Source organism: Chondrus crispus, genomic scaffold (assembly GCF_000350225.1).
Source record: "Chondrus crispus Stackhouse genomic scaffold, scaffold_37, whole genome shotgun sequence".
Classification (NCBI taxonomy): Eukaryota; Rhodophyta; class Florideophyceae; order Gigartinales; family Gigartinaceae; genus Chondrus; species Chondrus crispus.
The window spans coordinates 180,493-201,784 of NW_005179283.1; the positions used below are offsets into that span (position 1 = coordinate 180,493).

The 21,292-nt window shown below is 49.7% G+C and overlaps 3 protein-coding genes; 1 reads left to right on the plus strand and 2 right to left on the minus strand.

Annotated features, from left to right (window-relative positions):
* Positions 1–12,554: 12,554 nt before the first annotated feature.
* Positions 12,555–17,562, minus strand: CHC_T00006150001 (hypothetical protein). XM_005718251.1 is given in 2 exon segments: positions 12,555–12,666; positions 12,667–17,562. 1 exon segment carries the CDS (start codon positions 17,560–17,562, stop codon positions 12,667–12,669), a length of 4,896 nt encoding a protein of 1,631 aa, XP_005718308.1. The 3' UTR covers positions 12,555–12,666.
* A 472-nt stretch (positions 17,563–18,034) lies between these two features.
* Positions 18,035–18,361, plus strand: CHC_T00006151001 (hypothetical protein). Its single transcript, XM_005718252.1, has one exon. The coding sequence runs from the start codon at positions 18,035–18,037 to the stop codon at positions 18,359–18,361; it is 327 nt and encodes a 108-aa protein (XP_005718309.1).
* A 564-nt stretch (positions 18,362–18,925) lies between these two features.
* CHC_T00006152001 (hypothetical protein) lies at positions 18,926–20,502 on the minus strand. XM_005718253.1 is given in 2 exon segments: positions 18,926–19,008; positions 19,009–20,502. The coding sequence occupies 1 exon segment, from the start codon at positions 20,500–20,502 to the stop codon at positions 19,009–19,011; it is 1,494 nt and encodes a 497-aa protein (XP_005718310.1). The 3' UTR covers positions 18,926–19,008.
* Between the last annotated feature and the right edge of the window lie 790 nt (positions 20,503–21,292).

A 21,292-nucleotide genomic window follows, 5' to 3' on the forward strand; every position in this document is an offset into this window, starting at 1 on the left:
ATAAGGTACGGGGCTCTGCTAATGGATATGGCATCGCGTCGGGGTGTGACAGGTGTACAGGTGGAACTCGTGGATCTGATTCCGGATCCAACCGTTTTGCTGATCCAATATTAGAGTGGAGGCTGTAAGCCCTCCTTACATTAGTCATACTGTAATTATAGTACATTGTCACCGGCGGTACTTTACCCAACCAGCCGGTGCCAGCTTCCCGCTCGTAAAGTAAGCATTACCCGGCAGCCTTGGACCTCTGGAGCTACCACGACTAGCCTTTGGTAAGCCTCCTCGCCAGGTTGTCCTCTTTAGTTTGCTTCCGCTCGATCTTGGGTGTATGTTACCAACCTCCTTCGCGTTTCCTAATTCCCTTATTGTTTCTATCGATTCGCTATCCTTACGGCTATTCCGATTCTATTCCTCTTTCTATCTCTACCTCCTCTACCACAGCGCCTCCGGTCTACGCTGTTGCAGTTCACACTGCGTTGTCCCTCGACGGGACTGGTTTCCCAGGAGAGTCTCGGGTCGACGAGCCCCGGTCTGTACCCCGATCTATACCGAAAGATTGGCGGTACCACAGTGGCGTTCTGTGTAAAAATACTGGAGATATTATTCGGAAAATAATGACAGACACACGGTTCCCTTTTGACATCCGTATCCCTCCGGCGTACGGATAATAGACTTCAAGTCGAGACTGATGTGCTTTCTTTTTCTACCCGTTCTCTCCTCAGTAAACGACGGCGGAGCCCTTTCCTCATGTATGCAGGTATTAGATTGTCCCAGTTACAATAATTGCACCGCAGTTTTTCCTTGAAATGAGGTAGTATTGTGCAATTACTTCATTTATTACTTTGTTACGGATTTAAACTTATGGAGAGGTTGCGGCAGGATCGGTCACCCAGTTCTTCTATTCCTAATCTGCTGGGAAATTACGTGAAAAACACTGCCCCAACTGCCAATAAATGCCCGGTATATTTATGTCCTTAAAATCACGGGTAATATCACGACCAGTGGGGGAATTGGTGCCATTTGGCTGTATCAGTCAGCGAAGTTTTGAAAAATACAGTTGCTCAATAGGCGAAATTTAGAAAAGTAACAGTTCAGTAGGGGAAACGACAATTTCGCGAACCTTGACACAAGCAGTAGGATAACCGACTAATGTAAGCAAAAACAGTAGGGGAATTGACCCATCATGACAAATATAGTAAGTGAAATCTTCGTCGGCAAAAGCACTACTTCAATCATCTTTGAAAAGCTGACGCAGTTCGCATTTGCGAGCCGTATGTCCTTTCATATGGCACAACGAGCAGGTGTACGCGCGTTTTTGAGAGGCAGGGCCTGTTTCGTACCAAGAACGTATCCTTTTCCCCGCATTCCGGATTGGTCTCCCCCGGGGTGGAGCAAGAGAAACCGGTATATTGATTGCAGAACCGGATAAAACCTTCTCCTGAGCTTCTATTACCACTCCATCAACGTCGGTGGGCAATGGCATCCCAAATACCACACTTTCGTACTGTTCCTTCCTGGTAGCTGTCAGGTTTTTAGGTCCAATAAACTTGAACATATTCATAGTCCCATATTTTTCACAGAGATCGGCTGCTCCGTGCCAGCAAGGAAAACCGGATTTGTCTAGGGAATAAGCACAGCATTCGGGAGGTCTCTGCTCTTCTTTGGTAAGAACCACTCGCCTTGTTTGGGTGCTATCCCTTTGACTAACTACAGTCGCTTCCATATGATTAGTTCCATCTAAAAATCGGACATGCCTTTGGTACGGCCTTCTTCGACGGATTATTGTCGCCAAATGTCTTTCTATTTGTGGAGGAGCAGGCGTCGTACAATTGACGGCTAAATTTTGTCGTTTGAGGAATGACTTGCGCTGCGATTTGAGAACAGTTTTTAGCATCGACTGTCGTTCGAAGCTGCGAATTTGATTCTTGAGTGACGCGTTCATTTGGCTTTCAGCACCTTGTGATGAGATGACCCGTTCTTGTAGTCCAGCATATGCCCGGTAGAGATGAGCATCCGCAAATCGAGATAGGTATTTTGCCGTCTTCACTCCATGTGTCCGTTTCACGGCATCAAGAGCAATGCAGGATTGTAGTGCCCTGTACTTTGTACTGGGACAGCTGTCTTAATCTCGCCAAAATCGCGCTCGCCGCCACCACGTGTGCCACGGGTACACGTGGACCTCTGTCTCTCTGCCGGACCATACCGGTGAACACGTGTGAGCCCTCTGCCACCTGTCGGGCCTATAGGGGCCGTTACTTGATCCCCTCGGGGCTACACCCGTTATATTCTAGTTATTCTAATTTACAGTATAATTTATCTTCGTCATGATGACGACGGGGACTATATAGTCAACCCGATAATCAAAGTAAAGAGACACGAGGCCTCGGGTCTTTTACCTTGGTTTCTAGATTCCAGGTTGTAGCCTGGACTCGGTACTGGCTCGTCCATACCGACCGAGCCATCTACACCCCTGGAATCCCAACTGCCTTCCCCGCGCGCGTCGACCGAACTGCGCGAGCGCTACGTTAACTACGGTGCTGCCCGTTCTGTTAGTCTGATTTTCCTTTAATTCTTCCTCTTTATTGCTGACTCCAGTTCTACCTTTCTACCGCACAAGCCGCGCCCGGATCCCGGTTCCGGTCATCCACCGGGTGGTCTCCCGAATTCCCTTACGCGTACGAACGCGCGTCGCTCTGCCTACAGCCGCCATACGTGGCTGCAGTGCACGACAAGGATGGTGCGTGTACTGTGCGTTCAAACTGGGCAATACCTGCTGCTTTCTCCTTTCCCAATGCCTTTAGCATAATTTTCTTGACATGTAAAGGGTCTAGGAACAGCTTCGCATTGTCCATCACTTTCTCAAAAGAACAATCAATGGATTTTTCTTGATCCACAACAGTGAAGCGGCCCTGCACATCGAACCCGGACACCCTCTTTAGATTAGTGAAAACCATGGCCCACGATTCTTCGCACTCGGTTCCAACCGTGTGTGCAAACAATATTGGAACTAAATTGTGGTAGCATCATATCCTACCACTTCATAGCTTGTTCGGTAAGACTGCGGTCCGCATCCCTGGCAGTGAGAAGCACCAGCTGCTGTAGCCGCTCCACGGTACTTGCAGAAATGGGACACAATACTGGAGACAAAAATGAAGCCTGAATAATACTGACGGCCTTGCACAATGGCTGAGCAATCAACAACGCTTTGGTCAAATTTTGCATCATCAGGAACCTGCCCGTTTCCCTGTTGGCGGAATATGAATCTTGCGGTCTTCAAACGAATTTGTTTCATCTCGTCCGCTGAACAAGTAAACATTTCCACATGATGCCCCAATTCTCGTAGCAAGATGGCATAGCCTTGCATAGTTGCCATCTCCTCAAGGCGACGGGCGGCCATCATGTGCGATAAGTCGCTCTTAACAGCACGAAAGTGACGGAGAGCTGGCTGGCGGGTGAGGATTTGTTTTGCCGTGACAATAGATAAGATAAAATTTGTCGTGAAGAATGGGTTTTGTTGTAGTTCTGGAAGAAATAATCGAGCCACTTGTTTAGCCGTATAGGCAGATGTGCAGTTTCCGCTACTATTTTTGTCAATTGTCAATTCTTGCCCTAGGCATTTCTGCAGATGGGCTTTATATCGATGCAACCTCCAACTTCCAGTTTCAGATTCTCGGGGATACCGTAATGTAGCCTTGCATGGAATTTCTCGACACGTTAATGACACTTTTGTAGCTGTCTGGTGAATATTTACACCTCTCTGTACACCAAAAACGACGTATGTGCCCGACAATGCCGCTCACATTTCCATCTGGCATCCATTTCAAATCCCTCTACAGGTTGTTGTAGTACAACGGCGTGAAGGCCACGGCACCACCGCTGCCGCCCCGGCGTACAGTACGATGGGCTTTAAGCGGGAGAGGAACTGTAAGGAGTTATACTTACCGCAGACGGTCGGTTTGGAGTACAGTAGTACCCCACCGGCTACACGTGTAGGATCCGAACGGTAAGTAATTAGTAGTTAATGGCACAAATTGGCCAATTTAGCACAGTGGCTGGTATACAGTAAGTAACAGCTACTGTAGCGGAACAGGTGTCCTGGCGTCCCACTTAGGGGTTAAGACCGGGTGCACCTGCCCCGTTCCAGTAAACGGGAGGCAGACTCGCCTCCCTTCCGTTTACGGCTTAGTGTTAACACCGTTCCGGTTTTCCTTTTAGTCTCAGACTTCTAACCCGTGACCGGCCGTCCGGATCTAACACCACCGACCGGCTGCACGTCACCGGCCACGTGATACTTCCTTCTTTTCGAGTCCTTCCGTACGGTCTGCGTTCGCGCGTGGGTTACCCAGCAGCGCGCGCTCCCTTACCTCTAACCCCCCTCGTTTCCGAGTGGTCGGGACGAAGGTAGTTATACCACATGTGGTATACCTACCTTCGTCCCGACCACGTGCAGTTGAATTAAAACTGCAGTTGTAATTCAACTGCACGTTGGGGGCGCCAACTCTGAGAAGCTTTTCTCTCTCTCTCAAGTGCTTGAAGTGCCTCATCCAGAACTATGGATTTGTAAGCACGCTTACTCGCGGGAATTGGCTCCAACTTTTGGGTCTCTCTTGGCGCTTTTTGAAAGGGAGGGGTACTGTGTGATGTAGAAAAAACGTTTGGAGTTGCCGTATTACATTCTGAGAATGTTTCCGAAACACAAACAAAACTATCATCAAAACTACTGTTCCCAAAATTGTGAGGCGATTCGTGATCGCCTGACTGCCTCAAATCTATTTCGTCCCGAGGAAAGAAGCTATCGAAAATATCATCAACATCATCGCGGAATCGTTCAGGAGAAAAAAGGAGATTCATTGCCATGAAGATCTTCATCAATGACACCTTTGAAGCAAACAGTATCTGGAATCAAACATTTGCCGCCATTTAGACAACTCCTAGCGTACTCCTCGGCTACCTCATAGCACTTAGAATTTTTTTGGGTGCAACGGGTCGCACTTTCGACATTGACTGCCCCTCTTCTGTCTGGATGAACCTGCAGGCATAATCTCACATAGGCTCGTCGATTGTTCGAGAGAGCGATACTTTTCTCTCTGCTGTCTGGGAAAAACACTCTCAAGACAGAAGTATTTTCGGCGATCGCATCAATTCTCTGAAGCTGTTCATTGTCATCCGTACCCATTCTCAACGGACTTGAAGATCGGTAAGGTACCCTTGTTAGTTTAGGGTTTGGCGGTTTAGGGGGGAATGCCAAGACTGGTAGGATAATAAGAGGGCGGTGACGAGATGAGTAGGGGAAACGCATATCTGTGACAGATATGGCAGGATTTTTAGGGGAAAACCCTACTGATCCCGTCAATTGTTTTGTTTCGCTTACGGATGTGTAACGTTTCACGAAAATTCTCTACCAAAGGCGTCAAAAAAGAGTCTTCTCCTACTGTATGATTACTTTTCACCCATTTCTCCTACTGATCTTGAAATCTCCCTAAAGTCAACGCACGCCGAACCAAAACCCTTGGAGCACCCCTAGTGTCTATTCGACATCTGTCCTCATATGAGGACTGGTGCCTCATATGAGTACAGTGTTAACACGTGTCCCACCTTTTCCATGTTGGCGGGAAACCGAAACCGATACATCCAATCAAATCCACTGCGACCTTGCAAAGAGGGCCTGGCAAGAAAATCACGTATAAAAGACACGTAAACTTCCTGCAAGCCATTTTAGTAGTGTCACCAATCAAAAGCTCATTTATCAAAGCCACTCCTTTTCCACCCCATGGCCCCTCCAGACTTGCGACTCGTTCCCAATTCCATTGTCCATGCCAAAGCTAGACACGTTTTGGAACGTTTACCGTGCCGGCAGATGTACGGGTCGCAATGGAATTCCAAGGAGCTCAAAGGCATTGTCATCTGTACTGAAAAAAATGTCCGAAAGTCAAGACACAGACATTTATTAGGGCGCATTGGGAGGTGGCATCTGGAGAGACTATCAAAAGTGTGCTCGTGCCTCACGTGCGTCCAGGCGTGCCCCACCCTCGAGACACAAATGGAGATATTTTGCATCATGGGCGTCACGAGACCGATGACATCAATGAATTTGCCGAAGACACTGCAGATTCGGCGGGTATTTTACCACTCTCAGTGTGTGACGAACCGCTCCCGGTAGATAGTAATATGATTTCTCAACACAACGAAAGTCCTGTCTGTACCAGTGATTGTGAAATTACCGCAAACGGCCAGGTTTGGAAATCCTACAATGACGATGATCACATCAATGGAATGGTACGCTGCAAGCGCTGGGAGGTAAAATGCTCAGACGGGTATATGGTTTCAGAGGGTAGCGAGTGGCGAGAGAGAAAATCAATAGACTATTTCTTGATGATGTTTCCTATGGCGTACCTGCCAGCTATTGTCAACATGACCTCCAAAAGTTTGGAGGAGAACGGACACAAGCACACAACTGTATCTGAAATTCTGAGATTTTTTGGTGTGCTTGTGCTGATGACAACATTTGAATTTAGTGGCTCTCGACGCTTCTTATGGGAGACCAAACCCGCCACCAATTACGATCCGATCCCTAATTTTGGAAATATTATGCCAAGGAGGCGTTTTGATGCCCTTTTTGTGCATACGAAATTCAGCAGTGGTCCAATCAGAAACAGCAGCAATGGATCGTCAAATGACCGTTGGGGTATGGCCTCTGATTTTATGGAAGCCATCAACAATCACAGAATTAAAACTGTCACTCCGTCCGAACTGCTGTGCGTTGATGAGTCCATGTCGCGTTGGTATGGGTTGGGAGGTAGTTGGATTGACATTGGGCTCCCCCATTACGTCGCTATAGACCAAAAACCTGGAGCAGGATGTGAAATTCAAAAAACTGCTTGTGGCACAAGCGGAATTATGTTGCGTATGGAATTTGTGATGTATGCAGAGGACACAACTTAGAAAACATTCGAAGACGATATGAATCACGGCACAGCCGTTATCAAGCGATTGGTGGAACCTTGGGCGGGATTTAAAAGAGTCGTTATTGCGGATTCTTATTTTGCGTCAGTGCAAACGGCGGAAAAGCTCATGCAAGTTGGGTTGAGATTTACTGGGGTTATTAAGACTGCTACAAGACGTTTACCGATGTTATATTTAGGGCGTGTTGAGTTGAGTGGACGTGGGGACGAAGTTTGCCTTCACCCGACCATCCAACCAACAGGGACCTCTTTACTGGCCGTGTGATGGGTTGATAGGGCTCGAAGATACTTTGTATCCACTGCTGGATCGATGAGACCAGGTAAGCCGTATGAGAGGATCAGATGGCAGCAACAGGAGGACGGGCCCTCTCGAGTCACCATCAGAGTGAACCAGCCGCAGCTAGTTGAGCAGTACTACAGTGCATGTCCAGCTATTGACAGGCATAACCGCTGCCGCCAAGATGACTTGGCGATGGAAAGAAAAATTCAAGTCAAGGATTGGGATAAACGGGTTAGTTTGACATTGCTCTCGGTTTGTATAGTGGACTCCTGGCTAGTGTACAAAGGTGAGAGGGGGGCAAACGGGTTTATGACACAGCACGTTTTCTACGAGAAGTTGGCTGAGGGTCTGATTGATAACAAGTTTGGACCTTCCACTTTTCGAAGGGTTACAAGTGACAGTTTCATCGACGATGGCTGCTATGTTCCGAGCAGTGGAGTCGAGGAGCACCTTTTGCCCACCAAGCGTAGAAGACCCTGTCTGGGTGGGTTGACAAACACAGTTTTTCAGTGACGTTGCGCTGTGTGCCAAAGTCGAAGTTTTTATGCTCCGGCTGTCGTGATAAGGCCAAATTGGAATGTTTTATTTGCCACAGCCAGACAGGCCGTTGCTGCTTTACGAAACACATGGAAGCTGAGCACAATCAATAAAAGTATCTCACGGCGTCCTCGCCGACAGCGCACAGGACTGGCTACTTCTGCACAGTTATGTTTGTCGGAATTCTCATCTTCTCATCTTCGTTTAGTTGTGAAGGCGACACGCAGACCACGGTGGTACTTGAGGCGGTGCATTAGCACTTATGCTAGCATGCCTCATATGAGAAAAACGAGGCCTCATATGAGGAAAAATTGGTGTCGAATAGACACTAGTGGTTGAAGTAAATGAGTAAATTTTTGATTTTTGGAGATAGATTTGGTCACGACCAACTCTAGTGTCTAGAAGACCGGCAATTTGCCTCATATGAGGTCAGGCTTGGACTCATATGAGGCCGTTTTTTTGCAAAAATGTATACATTAAATCGAAATTATATAAAATCAGTTTAGACACCATTTCTTTAACCAATATTCCCTCGGTAATAGCTTCCTGCAAAACATCGGGATAGCAGTTATGAATACACAGAAATACTAAGAATCTAATATAGTTTCAACAATCGGATGATATTTTAAACAGGCGTTTTGGTTTCGAAGATATCAACAAAAAACGTTTTGATGTTTTTTAAAAAAGCTTCTTCTTTAGGTATTCTCAAAAAGCCTGGAAAAGACGTGCAGATCTCACCAAGCGCCACCCTTTCAAAGCGCAGAAGTCAACTGCGGTGGCGAGAGTATCTTTTTCCATTTTGTTCAGCTCGCACAAGTCGAGAAAAATTAAGTTGAAAAGTGACCTCATATGAGGCCATTTGCCACCTAGACACTAGATCTCTCGCGATACCGAACCCTTAGCTTGGTCCAGCTTCCATTATATCGCCCCGAGAATAATGTCCGCGTGCACCTTCCCACTCCCACCACAGCATCTTCCACCAAATCCCTTCTCCCGCGGAAACCCCTCCCCCCTTCCGTCCATGCATCCATGCCGGACGACTCCAACTCCTGGCGCATCCGCGTCCACCAAGCGCTGCGCTGCGCGGTCGGTGCGGCGGCCATTGCGGCCATCGCCCTAACCACGGGCGTCACCTCCGGCGGCATCCCGTCCCTTCTCTTCTTCATCAGCACCATCGCGGGCACACCCGAGAACCTGCAGGGCTTCCAGCTGCGCTCGGCCTGCTTCACCTACGTGGGCGCGCTGTTTGGCGTCCTGTCTTACGCCGCCGTCGCGGCCGTCACCTCCGACTCCAACATCGCCACCTTCTTCGCCGCCGTCCCCGTCATCTTCTTCTTCTCCTCCCTGCGCGCCGAGAAGGACCTCACGCCCATAGATATCAACAAAAAACGTTTTGATGTTCTTTAAAAAGCTTCTTCTTTATTCTCAAAAAGCCTGAAAAGGACGTGCAGATCTCACCAAGCTCCACCCTTCCAAAGCGCAGAAGTCAACTGCGGTGGCGAGAGTATCTTTTTCCATTTTGTTCAGCTCGCACAAGTCGAGAAAAATTAAGTTGAAAAGTGACCTCATATGAGGCCATTTGTCACCTAGACACTAGTGGAGTGAGTATCTCTAAAAAATTTACCATTTTGAGTAAATCTATCTCCAAGCAGCCGACCGGATGGAGACAGATTTACTCATTTCCGCAAATAGAGATGCGAGTAGAATTGCGCCACTTGGAAAAATTACCAAAAACCCACGCCAATTCTATTGACTTGGCGCGAGCAATGTTCTCTGTGCACAGGGAACACACTGTTTTCTGTGCACACGGAACACACTGTTTTCTGTGCACACGGAACACCGCCAACACCCCCATCCCAAGCTGAACTTACCCGCCACTACCACCCTCCTGCATTCTTCCTGACGCCCTACCTTCTCCCTTACCGCCCTTCCTGGAGGAAGGGCGGGGAGGAGCGCCTCCAGGGCATGATGGTGTCATGTGGGGCTTGAGGAGATGGGAACCGGAGACGTCCCCCACAGTATATCCGTACAGCACCACCACTACCATCCCTCGTACTGGATGACCGTCACGGCTGCCGAAAGATCCAATCATTGCACAACAAGTTTGAATTTGCCCTCTACCCGGTACAGTCGATGTCCCTTAATATGCGCTAGTATGGACAGAGGTCATTGCTGCGCATATTGCGGGCATGCGCATATTGCGGGAGTCTGCTCTGAGAGCCTCTCAGGGACGATTTTCTGAAGCAGACGGCCAAGTGCACCATCGGCTTCTATATGTGTATTCAGTAGTTTATGGAACCCTCATTTAATTGCTCTTTCTGGGGAAGTAATCTGCAATAACGGCCTGTCGATTGCAACATGGTTCTCTCTCGCGCCGGATGCGTATAAACGATTGCTTCGCAATTCGTAAGCCACGCAATGCTCCCTGAGCGTCACAATCCAGCGCCAATTGCTCAAGATCTGCGAACATGCGACTGAGTTCTAGTAACCTGGGAACTTGCTTTGGCACAGCCTCAGCAGCATTTTCATCCTCTTCTTCAGGATCCCCTTCATCCACGTCTTTGGGATCCTCAGGTTGCCCACGAGAAATAACGCCCTGAACGACACGCTGTATGTCCGCAATATCCTCAGCCGCGTCGTTACCCAGCGCTTCGACCACCTCTTCGAGCTCTTCCAGGCGTATCCACTGTCTGATGTCTGCACCCCTCTGCACTGCATCAACTCCTGTCCCTTCAAAGGCCGAAATATCGAGTTTCATGATGCACTCGATCATTTTCTCGTAGTCTTGCGCGAGCGCGCATGATTCAGCATCGTCATCTACCTCGGCAATCCCGTACATGTCCCGGATCTGCTTGTTGACGCCAGGAGATAGCGTTCGCGCCTTCAACCAACATTTTGCAATAGAGATAGGCTCCAGCTCTTTCCAGCACTCAACTAGAATTTCCATTGCGTCCAGAACGTGCGCAGAATAACCCTCAGCAATGCCCCGAGTACCAGGCGTTCGTCTCTTATACATCTCGCGTAGCTCGTCGCGCTCAGCAAACACCTCCGTTGATTGGCGCAGAAGAACATGACGATATCGCACTTTCACAGCTGCGATGATGCCCATATCCATGGGCTGGTGCACGCTGGTGCAATTTGGGGGATAGAACTCCACTCTCACCTGCCCGCGGGGATCCGTGATATCCATATGGGAGCCAGCATTATCCATGAGCAAGAGGACTTTATTAGAGGTTACACAGCGAACATGCACTAGAAAGACTTTGTGAAACCATACTTGGAAGCATTGTCCGTCCATCCATGCATTTTTTTGCGCCTGGTAGTGCATCGGAGGAGCTCGAAGGCGAAAACACTTCGGGTTCTTCGATTTGCCGATGGCAGAGAGACCAACTTTTTGCGAACCTGAAGCATTCGTGGCCACCATAAATGTCAAACGGTCCTTTGCTTGCATTCCCTTGATACCTCTCGCAGACTTTTTCTCCCCTGGGAGTACGTATGTCACTTTCGGAAACATGCGGAACTGGCATCCGCTCTCGTCTGTGTTGTAGATGTCGTCTGGGTTGTACAAGGAGCTGATGGATCTGATATCGTGCATACGTTTCTTGATTTGTTCATTATTGACGGATCCAGCTTCCCCATGCAGCCGTTTACTCTGAAGGCCACATTTCCCAATGAAATTTCGTACGTACTTTAAAGAGACTTTGAACTTTTTTAGGTGCTCCTTTCTCTCGGAAGTCATTGCTTTATCGTCAATAAGCGTCCGGCAGATCTTTTCTGCGTTCGCTTGCAACACATGCAACGTTAACGGCATACCGGCCTTCCGGTATCGTTTTGTGAGCTCCAGTAAAGCCTCATCGACCTCTGGGTACATCACCCGACGAACGCTTTTATGGTTGAAGTTCAGCACCCCCTTGCGCAGCTTCTCTCGGCGGGCGTAGATCCTGTTCACGCTACTAATGGTAGTGGTAAACCGTGATGCAAGATCTTGCGAGCGAGCACCACTCTCTTTCGCATGCACGATGGTAAGCTGCTGCTTCATGTTGAGCCGAGTTCTTTTGCCACTCTGCCGTTTGCGAGCAGCAGTTTGTTTTGATATTTTCTTTGGGACAGTGCCGTTCCAGTTCAACTTCGTCTGACTAGACTGCACGCTCAGCTGGGCCAAGATGGATGATCCGGCAACCGGCTCGTCTGATGCTCTCTCATCTACATAGTCGATGTCGACGCACTCGTCATCGACAAAATTCATGACTTCTTCGTCCGAGGGGATAGCATTCACAACCACAGATATCGGACGCACGCCACAATCGTAACACGCAGAGCAAATGCGTGGGCAAGATGAAACTTCTTCGTGGCCGGACTCACGACTGCAGATGGCATGCATTGGAACCTTGCACCCAAGGCATCGGTGGCCAGAGGTTGAGGGAACAGCGCGGTTCTGCCGACCCTTGTCATCCCACCCCCGGCACCCATCGCCTTCCGCACAGATGATCATCTGGAGGTGTCGATCGTCAGTCCTTTGTTCATCATCGCTTGTGTCGAAAGTGAATCAGGACTTGTGTGTGTTACTGTAGCTATGGTCCCCGCTCAGTTTCCGGTCATTTATTTCCCATATAACCAATCAGAGCAGTGTATATTCCCAACCCCTTCTGAGAGGCTCTGAGGGGCCCTAAATACGGACACGAGGATTCGCTGCGCATATCGCGGGCAATGCGCATAATCGGGGACGCATATTAAGGTACATCGACTGTAGTGTAGCGCCTAGAATCGTTATCTCCAAACGCTAAATTTCTCATATTTAACCTCGAAATATAACTAAACCAGTAGGGGTGCTCTTACTGCGGCGAACACGTGTCAACACGCAACTAAATTGCTCATTGCAGTGCAATCTCATTCCTGGAGATGGAAAATCGCGCAGACTTTCCTGGCACTCTTTTGTACTGCAGGATCCGTATCAGTTTTCCTTGCAGCCTGCATTGCTTGGCTTTGCACTTCATCAGACAGGAAGTTAATCACTTGGCCCTTATCCTTGAGACTCTCCCCAAGAACCGTCAAAACTGAAAACCCACTCACTCGGATCTTTGCATACTTGACATCGATCACGCCGAACTCAGCGAGTTTAGCGATCCTCACTGTCAACCGCGTGCTCCCATTGTGTCCAGAATGCCCAAACAGCACTCCCTCGTCCAAACGCTTCACCACCCGCTGCACAGCCTCGAGCACCCCTAACCGCACCTCCCAATGCCCTGTCTCAACACTCTCAAACATTGCCATTAAGCTCTCAATATGTTCAACCTGTCTATCCGCTCTCTTTCCACTTGCTAGTGCGGCCTCCTGGCATCCAATTGCCGCTACACACAGGCCTCTTCGCGCTTTCCGTGCCTTGTTCCGGGCATCCACAATATCCGCATCAGATCCCGTCTCCCAAATAGCATGAGCACCCACCACAGACTCATTTTCCATCGTCGTCTCCGGCGCCCACAATTCTGAGACATGGGAATTTACTTCCCCGAACATATCCAAGTCATCACGGCATTTCTCGAGTAACTTCGTCGCTGATTCGATCGCAGCCAATCGATAGTCTTTTCTCCCACGCTTGCATTCTTGCAGTAGAGTTCGTACGACAGCGTCCGCACCACCCGAAGTCTGCCACACGTCTAAATTTGAGTAAGCTTTGGCAATCGTTCCAACTGCTTCCAGTGCAACAATCTTTCCCTCCCAAATGTGGCCTGGCAAGGCTGCCATCAGGGCTTTTGCCGACTTAGCAAGATATTTTACGTCCACAGTCTCATTGGATGCATCCGCGAGTGCACCCAAAGCCGCAGCCGCACTTCGCTTCACGCGATATTGTGATGACTTCGCGAGTCGTCCAACACAGATGTCCGTGATTTCTTCTGCATATAGCCGAAGCCCTGCCTCCGTGCTGGGCGCACCCTCGCTCCAAACTTCTTTCCAGTTTGCTCCAGCTCCTTTCGCATCGTCATCGGTTTCGTAACGACCCATATAGGCGATAGGAAGCATAAGACTAGCGTGCTGACGGGCGGTGTCAGGAGACTTTCTCCAGAGACCCACCGCCAGAGACGATGCCAGTGATCGATCTCGAGCATCTTCGGATCCTGCGTAGTAAACAATTCTCTCAACAAGCTGTCCTACTTCTTCAGTATTTGACAGCTTGGCTGCACCTCCGACAGCAGAACACCATAGCTCCCTCAAATTCATATCCCGTTCCATGCCTGCTGCTGCAGAAGATGCGTTCATGAGCCTTGCCGCGTACGGCTCTACTACAATCGCGCGAGACCGCAGTATTGTTGAAAAGAACTTTGCTGTTGTCGCGCGCGTCGGAATACCGACGCCTATTCTGGATAGGCGGATCAGCTTTGGTATTAGCTTTGCGACTATGGACTCGTCAACAAATCCTGCAAGTCGATCTAAAGAATCCATTATCGATGATGTAGAGCTTGACGCAAATTCCACTCTGGCTTTCTGCAGTTCTTCTTTTTCGTCCACGTGAAATTGGGCGTAATTCAGTATCCCTGGTTCCAGCTCGGTGGCAGCTTCCAGTAGCGCCTCAACTAGATTCGGTACCGATGATGTCAAAGAGCTTCCTCCGTGCCTAATCACTTCTGTTAAGGTTTTTGTTGCCACTAATCGCACTTCGTCCACTTGATGCGTGAAGGCAGCGAGAATACCCGGGATGACAACTTTCATAGCTTCTGCTGCAATTTCCTCGCCTACCTGTGCGGGGTTGCACAAATGGACTGAAAGCTCCGACAATGAACGGCCTGTCCCTCCCGCAGCTTTCCGCACACTCTCTTTGATGTCGTCTAGTGCACGCAACGTGATAACCCATATTTCTGCAAGCATGTCCTTCATCTGTAGCCATGTTCTGGACACAAGTGCATCTCTAAGGGCACTACACGCGGCTTCTCTGCTTCGCCATTGACGAACCGTCATTGTATTCAAGCAGTAGCGGATCACGATGTTGAAATGTGCAGATATCGCTTCAGCAATAGTTCCTAAATCCGAGGCCTTGACGACCGCCTTAAGAACAGACCCCATGGCAATGCGGACTTGCTCTGTCGGATCATAACAGTACACGTATAGTTTCGGAAGGAGAGTTTTGACATGTGGACGGAGCTGTTCAGCAGCTGCTCCACTGTCCAGCAAGGCACCACCTGCGAGGGCTGCTCCCCTTCTGTTGTTCCAAAGAGCTGCGTGCCCTGCCAAGTCCATAAACTTATAAACAAGCTCTGGCTGCCCCATGTCTTGAGCAATGGTGCACAGCTCCTTGTACGTAGCTGACCTTCCCACAGTTTTCTCTGAAGTGTTCAATCCCCCAAGTTCCAAAATCGCTCCTTGATCCCCAGGCACAGTCGATGCTGCTCGTGCTTTCCCAGACGTCAAAGAGCGGACTAAAGTAGAAACCAAGTCCTGTTGCTGATTGAGCGGGCACATTTCGTAGACAAGCGCAACGCCACAAGAGGCCATCTGCTGCACAAAATCATCGCGATCTCCAAGCAAAACTGTAAACGCTTGTTGGATTTCAGGTAGCAGACCAGACAATATTTTTTGCTTGTCCTGGAACCTAGTTTCGTCATCCGCTGAACCAAACTGGAGCTCGGGGGAAGCCCTGCCCTTTGTCTTTGGCCCAAGCAACCTCAGAAGTGTAAACAGACAGACACAACCTCCTGCCCTGGCACCTGGTCTTTCATCCTGTGACAATTCGATGAGCGCCCTCGTTACCTCCTCAATATTAGAGGGTTTCCACTTCTCGCCCTCGTCATCACAGTTGACATTTCTGATCAATGTTAAGTCGGTCTTTACATTCATAATCAATGTCAAGTCCCCCATGACCGAGCTTTGGGACGATGGAATCGCATTGGGCTCATCAGCGCCATCCAACACAGGACTTGGTGCATCACATCCAGACGCACATCGAACCAAACTCTCCCCAGCAGTGAACCGGATTTCATCTTCCTTTCGATCCTTGCACACAGTCAACAAGGCTTCGACGGCAATTCTCTTGAAGGACCGGCGTGGTTCCCCGACGCATATCTTTCCAATGGAATCTGCAGCAGTCTCTACGAGACGAGCGTCAGAGTTGTGTGATTTGAGGATTCCAGCCAAAGAACTAATAGTTACCTCTCTGGGGGTTTGAGGGATGGGAAGCGCTCCGTGGATGCCGATATCTCCAACAGCTACACAAGCAGCCGTTCGTACTGCGTTTGAAGATTCGACAGCCAGTGTCAAACGCCTCGTGACATGCAGGCATATGGCGCTCACTTTATCAGCTGTCTCTGCATGGAATGAAAAGCCATCGCGACGCGACGTACGTGCAATTATTTGGCCAAGGGCAAGTGTTTTCGCAACTCTTTCATCTTCACCGAATCTGCCAGATGCCGCGCCAGACTCCTTAGGCTCAAGTCCACTTCCTATTTTCATTATCATGGCAAAAAGATCCTGTTCGTCCATGCTCTCTGACGCAATTCCGATGAGGATTGACAAAGCCCGTGCAACTTGCATGTCTCCGGCTGCAGACTTTTTCTGCAAGAGAGAGAGTATTTCCAAAATCAGGCCAGCATAGGTCCGCGACACGTATGGCCTCAAAGAATTTATCTTTGAAGCAAACAGAATGACAACTAGTGTAGCCCGTTCGAGCCCAGCTACCTTTGATTGAAGCGATGCCAAAAGAGCTTCTTGGGCTGTATCTTTTAGCATAGTAAGAGCTTTGAGATTTTCAGGATTCTTCTCAAGAAATGCTTCTATGACACCAGCCTGCAGGAGGGCTTTGGACTTTCCATTCAAAATGGAATGAATCAATGAAGTCAGCCCAAAACATAAATAGGCGCCGATACTCTTTGGGCCCATCTTTGGACCACTATAGCTGTCGTAGCATTGCACAATCTGCATCAAGAGAGGACGCTCTGTACTCTCCACGGGGCTGCCATCATCGCCACCAAATTCCGTTTTCACTCGCCACCGTTTAGGAGATAGGCCGTAGCTGGCATGCTGTCGCACGTCCTGCCGGACATCGGCGCAAGCAATTATGTTGACCAGTCGGGCATCGCAGTCAGCAAAGCTGAAACACTCATTCGCCCACTGAACAGCTGCAGCCCTTGCGGAGCTCGCAATATCATCGGAATTCCTGATGGTACTGAACACCGTCTGTAGTGCCGAATCTCGCTTCTCAGAAACATCTCCAAGCCGAAACCGTACAACCCTAGTAAGTGCTACGAGGGCATGTGACGCAGTAGTTCGCACCTCTGCTGGTAGAGACTTGTCCTGCGCTGCCTCAAAAAACAGCTGTGCAGTTACGCCATGTTCTCCCATAAGTTCCGGGACGCGAATAACCATTTCTGCTAGGCCAGTGAATCCGAATGCTCTCAGCTTGTCCGGAAAACTTGGACTCTCGCCAGTTGCATTGTGTACAAGCTTCATCATAACCTCCACAAAAGGCCGGGCGTTTTCCCTCAGCCCTGAGTCCGCTGAGTGTGCAAGCAAAAAGCTTACCCACTGCATTCCAAGGCCATGAAGCCTTGGAGGGACACCGGAGGTCAACAACGCCGCCTTCGACACGTCTAAGACTTCTGGAAAGCATTGCGCGGCAAGCGGCGTCTTGAGCAAAGCCTTTCCGAGTACTACTGTTCGCATAGGGGCCTCCGATAACGGATCTAAGTATATTTCGAATAGCATGTCGACGAGACCAGGATCTTCGCTGGAGAGTACATCAGCGCCAGGTAGCTTCTTGAGTGCCGATTCTCCTGCAGAAGAAAGCCTCGTGCGCATTGAGGTGCCAGCGGCAACCAGTAAATGCGGAAGAATCTTTGCGCATCGCTGCGCATCGTTCCCTGAAGAGTACTCCCCCGCCAATCGCACTATGGCTAACAACTGAGCTTCTGTCGGCGCCGCCTCCGTCTTCCCGCGAAGAGCACGCAAGGCGTAGTCGAAAAATGCCTCCGCCGAAGGCTCAGGTACCGTTTGCAAAAGCCTCCATAAGGCCACCCCAGGACCCGATGGAAACTCTTCAGCAGCATATGCGAGTGCTTCTAATGCGAGTTGTCTCAAGGCATTTTTGTTGCCTTCGGACGCAACGCGGTGGGCAGTTTCCAAAATCTTAGGCAGCGCCGTCGCCCTTTCTCTTCTCGGAAGGCTCTTGAAGCATCGTACGAGATAACCGCCCCTGAGGGCAACGTTGACAGTTAGAGCGGCTGCCTTTGGGTCTGCTGCGACTGATAGCACATCTGAAAAGGGAAGGGCGATGCCTGAGGAAGCGCGGACGCGAACATTTATGTGCTGCAGCGTTTCGATGATTTTGTCACGAGCGGGGGCGGACGGACTAGATAAAGCAGTGAGAAGTGCGGGAAGGAGACGGGATATAACTTTTTCAAGTGCGGCGTCGGTGGATGCGAGCGCCAACGTATTCAATGCTGACTCGACTGCCTGCAGCTCCGGGTCGCTCATTGCAAATGGCAAGGCAGGTGCGAGCCGGTACGCGGAAAGACCTGTTTCCGCGATGAGACACTGGCATGCGAAACAGGGCGAACGCAAGGATCGTCGCAAGAGAAAAGGTACGAAGCAATTATGAGGAGACACGGACTGCTGGAAGGCGATAAAAGAGACGTAGACCTTTCCAGAACGGTGGAGCAGCACTGGGAATCGATCTGAGGAATCTTCTCAACACCATGGGTCACTTAACCACTGTGCTAGAGGCCGCAAATGAAGAAAGGGCTCACTCAGCCTGCGCTCGACAAAGACAGACTGTCGATAATTATGCCTAAAAATAAAGAATATTTAACATTTAAAGTATATCTGCTATATATACAACTTGGTGAGGAGCTAAATTGAGTTCTCTTCGGAGACTCATCTATCAAACGATAACAATAACAGAGAAGATTGGCATTCCCTCTGCGCAAGAATGGAACTCAATACCAAACAGTTATCTGAACCTTTTTTTGGACATCTCGCCCTGACCTCGGCTCAATACTTCCTGGTCATCTACCTCGATCCGTAAGTCTACTCTTTTTGCTACTCTTGAAAGTAGGGCACACTGCAGTGAGGTTATTGGGAAGCCAAATTATGATCAATCTGGGGAAGCACCTGTCATCTATTGGTGATTTCGATATGCAAGTTATCCCAACGAGCGTGCAGCAATTAGTAATGTTTTGTTTATACTGAACCTCAAATCTCCATCTATATCGTCCTCATCCAGACGCGTTTTTCGAAAACCCCAATTTACACCATCCTTCCCATTTTCCTCGATGTTGCAGTAATCTTGTTCAGAAAATATACTACAGCCACCAGGAGCACTTGCATCACTAAAAACATTATCAACACTCCGTTCCCTTGACGTTCCGCGATAGATTCTTGGTGATCCAACAAATCAGCATGCAAATCATCATGCTTGTCGCCCATCTTCTCCGTTTTGTCACGTAGAACTTTGAGACTCGCATGCATACCTCGCAATTGCGACGTAAATCGATCTGATGCATACGTCAAGTCCCCCGCAGATTCTTTTAAGTGCGACAACGTCCCAGCTAATTCTTTCATGTTTGAACTCTGCTTCTCCAGTTCCGTCACTAGATGCACAGTCACGTCGCGAACATCTGTCAGCTTGGACGTCGTCTGCGCGGCGTCCTTCCCTCCTACGTTTTTTAGATCTTGTGTCATTGAGTCGAACACGTGGTAGATTTGTAAATCAAGGCTCCCTGCTAAAGACTCTGTAGGATTGTCAGACTTATGAACTCTCGTGCTCGGGTCGTTGGATACCGGAGCACGCGGAGCCTCCTTCTGTTGTTGTTGCTGATGTGGCGATTGCCGCTGCCGCTGTTGCTGCTGCTGCGGATCGCCATACTGCTGCGACTGATACTCTGAGCGGTAGCCCTCTCCCGAATGATCGCTCTCATCTATAAAACTGGCATCATGCACCTCATGAAGAGCGAAGAAGTGGCCCGTCTCGCCTGCAAAGGCAAGAACTCCACCTCCTGAGAAGGGCATTTTGACATTGGAGGCTTTAAAGCACGTATGCCAGCGATGCGGGCTGCGCGGGTTCATGGCCACTCCGACATGAAGATCACCATCAACAAACTGTACATAAACGCGAATCTGGGTATTCATCTCGAGCTGACAGCCGCGCGCCAACTCGGTATCAGATCCATCGGTATCCGGGTTCCACTTCTTGGTGCCATCAGACACATAGGCGTACATATACGGGACACGCCTACTCCTGCTATTCGAAAAAGTGTCAATAATAAGCCCCAAGCCTTGGACACGTTCATCAATACCCATGGCGGAGCCTGCCTTTGGGCGATCCTTGACAAAGAAAAAGCCCATGCCATCCGCAGCCTCGTGGCTCTCGCGGACGCTGTCGATCTGTACGTCAAAGTAGCCGTTGAAGTTTGCCGACTCTGTCCTGACGGCATTGTAGAAGATGCCCTGATTTGCTTGTGCGGCCGACGTGAGACGGACAATGTCGCGGCCGGAACGGGCGCGGGCAATTACAGTAGAGCCCAGCTGGAACCAGGCATCGACGGGATCGCCGCCTGCGGAGGGCTTGTAGGGGTGTCGGAAGGAGTGGTCAGGGTCGCCACGGCCCATGTACGGGAACTGGAAGATTTGAGGATGTCTTCGCTTGCGCTCATCGAGGGTGGGATAGCAGAGGGAGGAGCGAGGGAAAAGAAGGAGAAGCGCGGTGAGGGCGAGGAGCACTGAAACGCGTGGCGACGACATGGCACCAAGACTGGGATTGAGGCAGAGAGGGAAGGGGAGGGGCGGCGGATGAGGAGGGGAGGGAGGGATGCAATCTGGGAATTTTGGTTATGGCAAGTGGGGAGGGATGTGAAAATATGATGACAGAGAGAAGGTCAGTTAAGTGAGATGCAATGTGGATGTCGAAGAGAGATTCAGAAGGAGGGGAATTGAAAATAATAGAAGGGTCAGAGAGACTGATGGCGACTCGGTAGGGGTGCGACAAGGACGGGCAAGCGTGCTGCCGGATTCAGTGATAGGGTGGTGGATGCGGAATGTAGTGTGGTGGAGAAATTGCAAATCGCAACACGGCGCCACCACTACTCTCCGTGATGATTGAACGATCGCCCAATCACAATCCTACAGCCATCACATCACATTACGATATACAGTAGGTACCCCTCAATAGTGCACCCTCGTGCTATAAGCTATAGATACGCACTACTGTCAGCGCGAACTAATGAAGGTTTATCCACAGGTCACGGCCCACCGGCCACAAAATGCTCTGATATGAGCGTTTGACGTCGCTTCTTGCGCGCTTGCTGGTGATAGGCTTCAAACAGGGCTCGTTTGGCCCGGCGCAGTGCCTCTGAAGCATGCGGTCGTGGTCGTCATCCGCAACGCAGCGGTGTGCATCTACATCGGCATCGCCCACGTGCACAGGTGTACACGTGGTATGAATGGTGACATCGCTGAAAGGGGTGCACTTTTGGCCATGTGCACTATTGTAAAGCGAACTATTGAGGGGACCCCCTGTACGAGCGACGCGCAA

Coding starts and splice junctions, on each gene's coding strand:
- CHC_T00006150001 (XM_005718251.1), bottom strand. CDS start 17,562: ATGCGCACGAGGCTTTCTTCTGCAGGAGAATCGGCACTCAAGAAGCTA.
- CHC_T00006151001 (XM_005718252.1), top strand. CDS start 18,035: ATGCCTGAGGAAGCGCGGACGCGAACATTTATGTGCTGCAGCGTTTCG.
- CHC_T00006152001 (XM_005718253.1), bottom strand. CDS start 20,502: ATGTCGTCGCCACGCGTTTCAGTGCTCCTCGCCCTCACCGCGCTTCTC.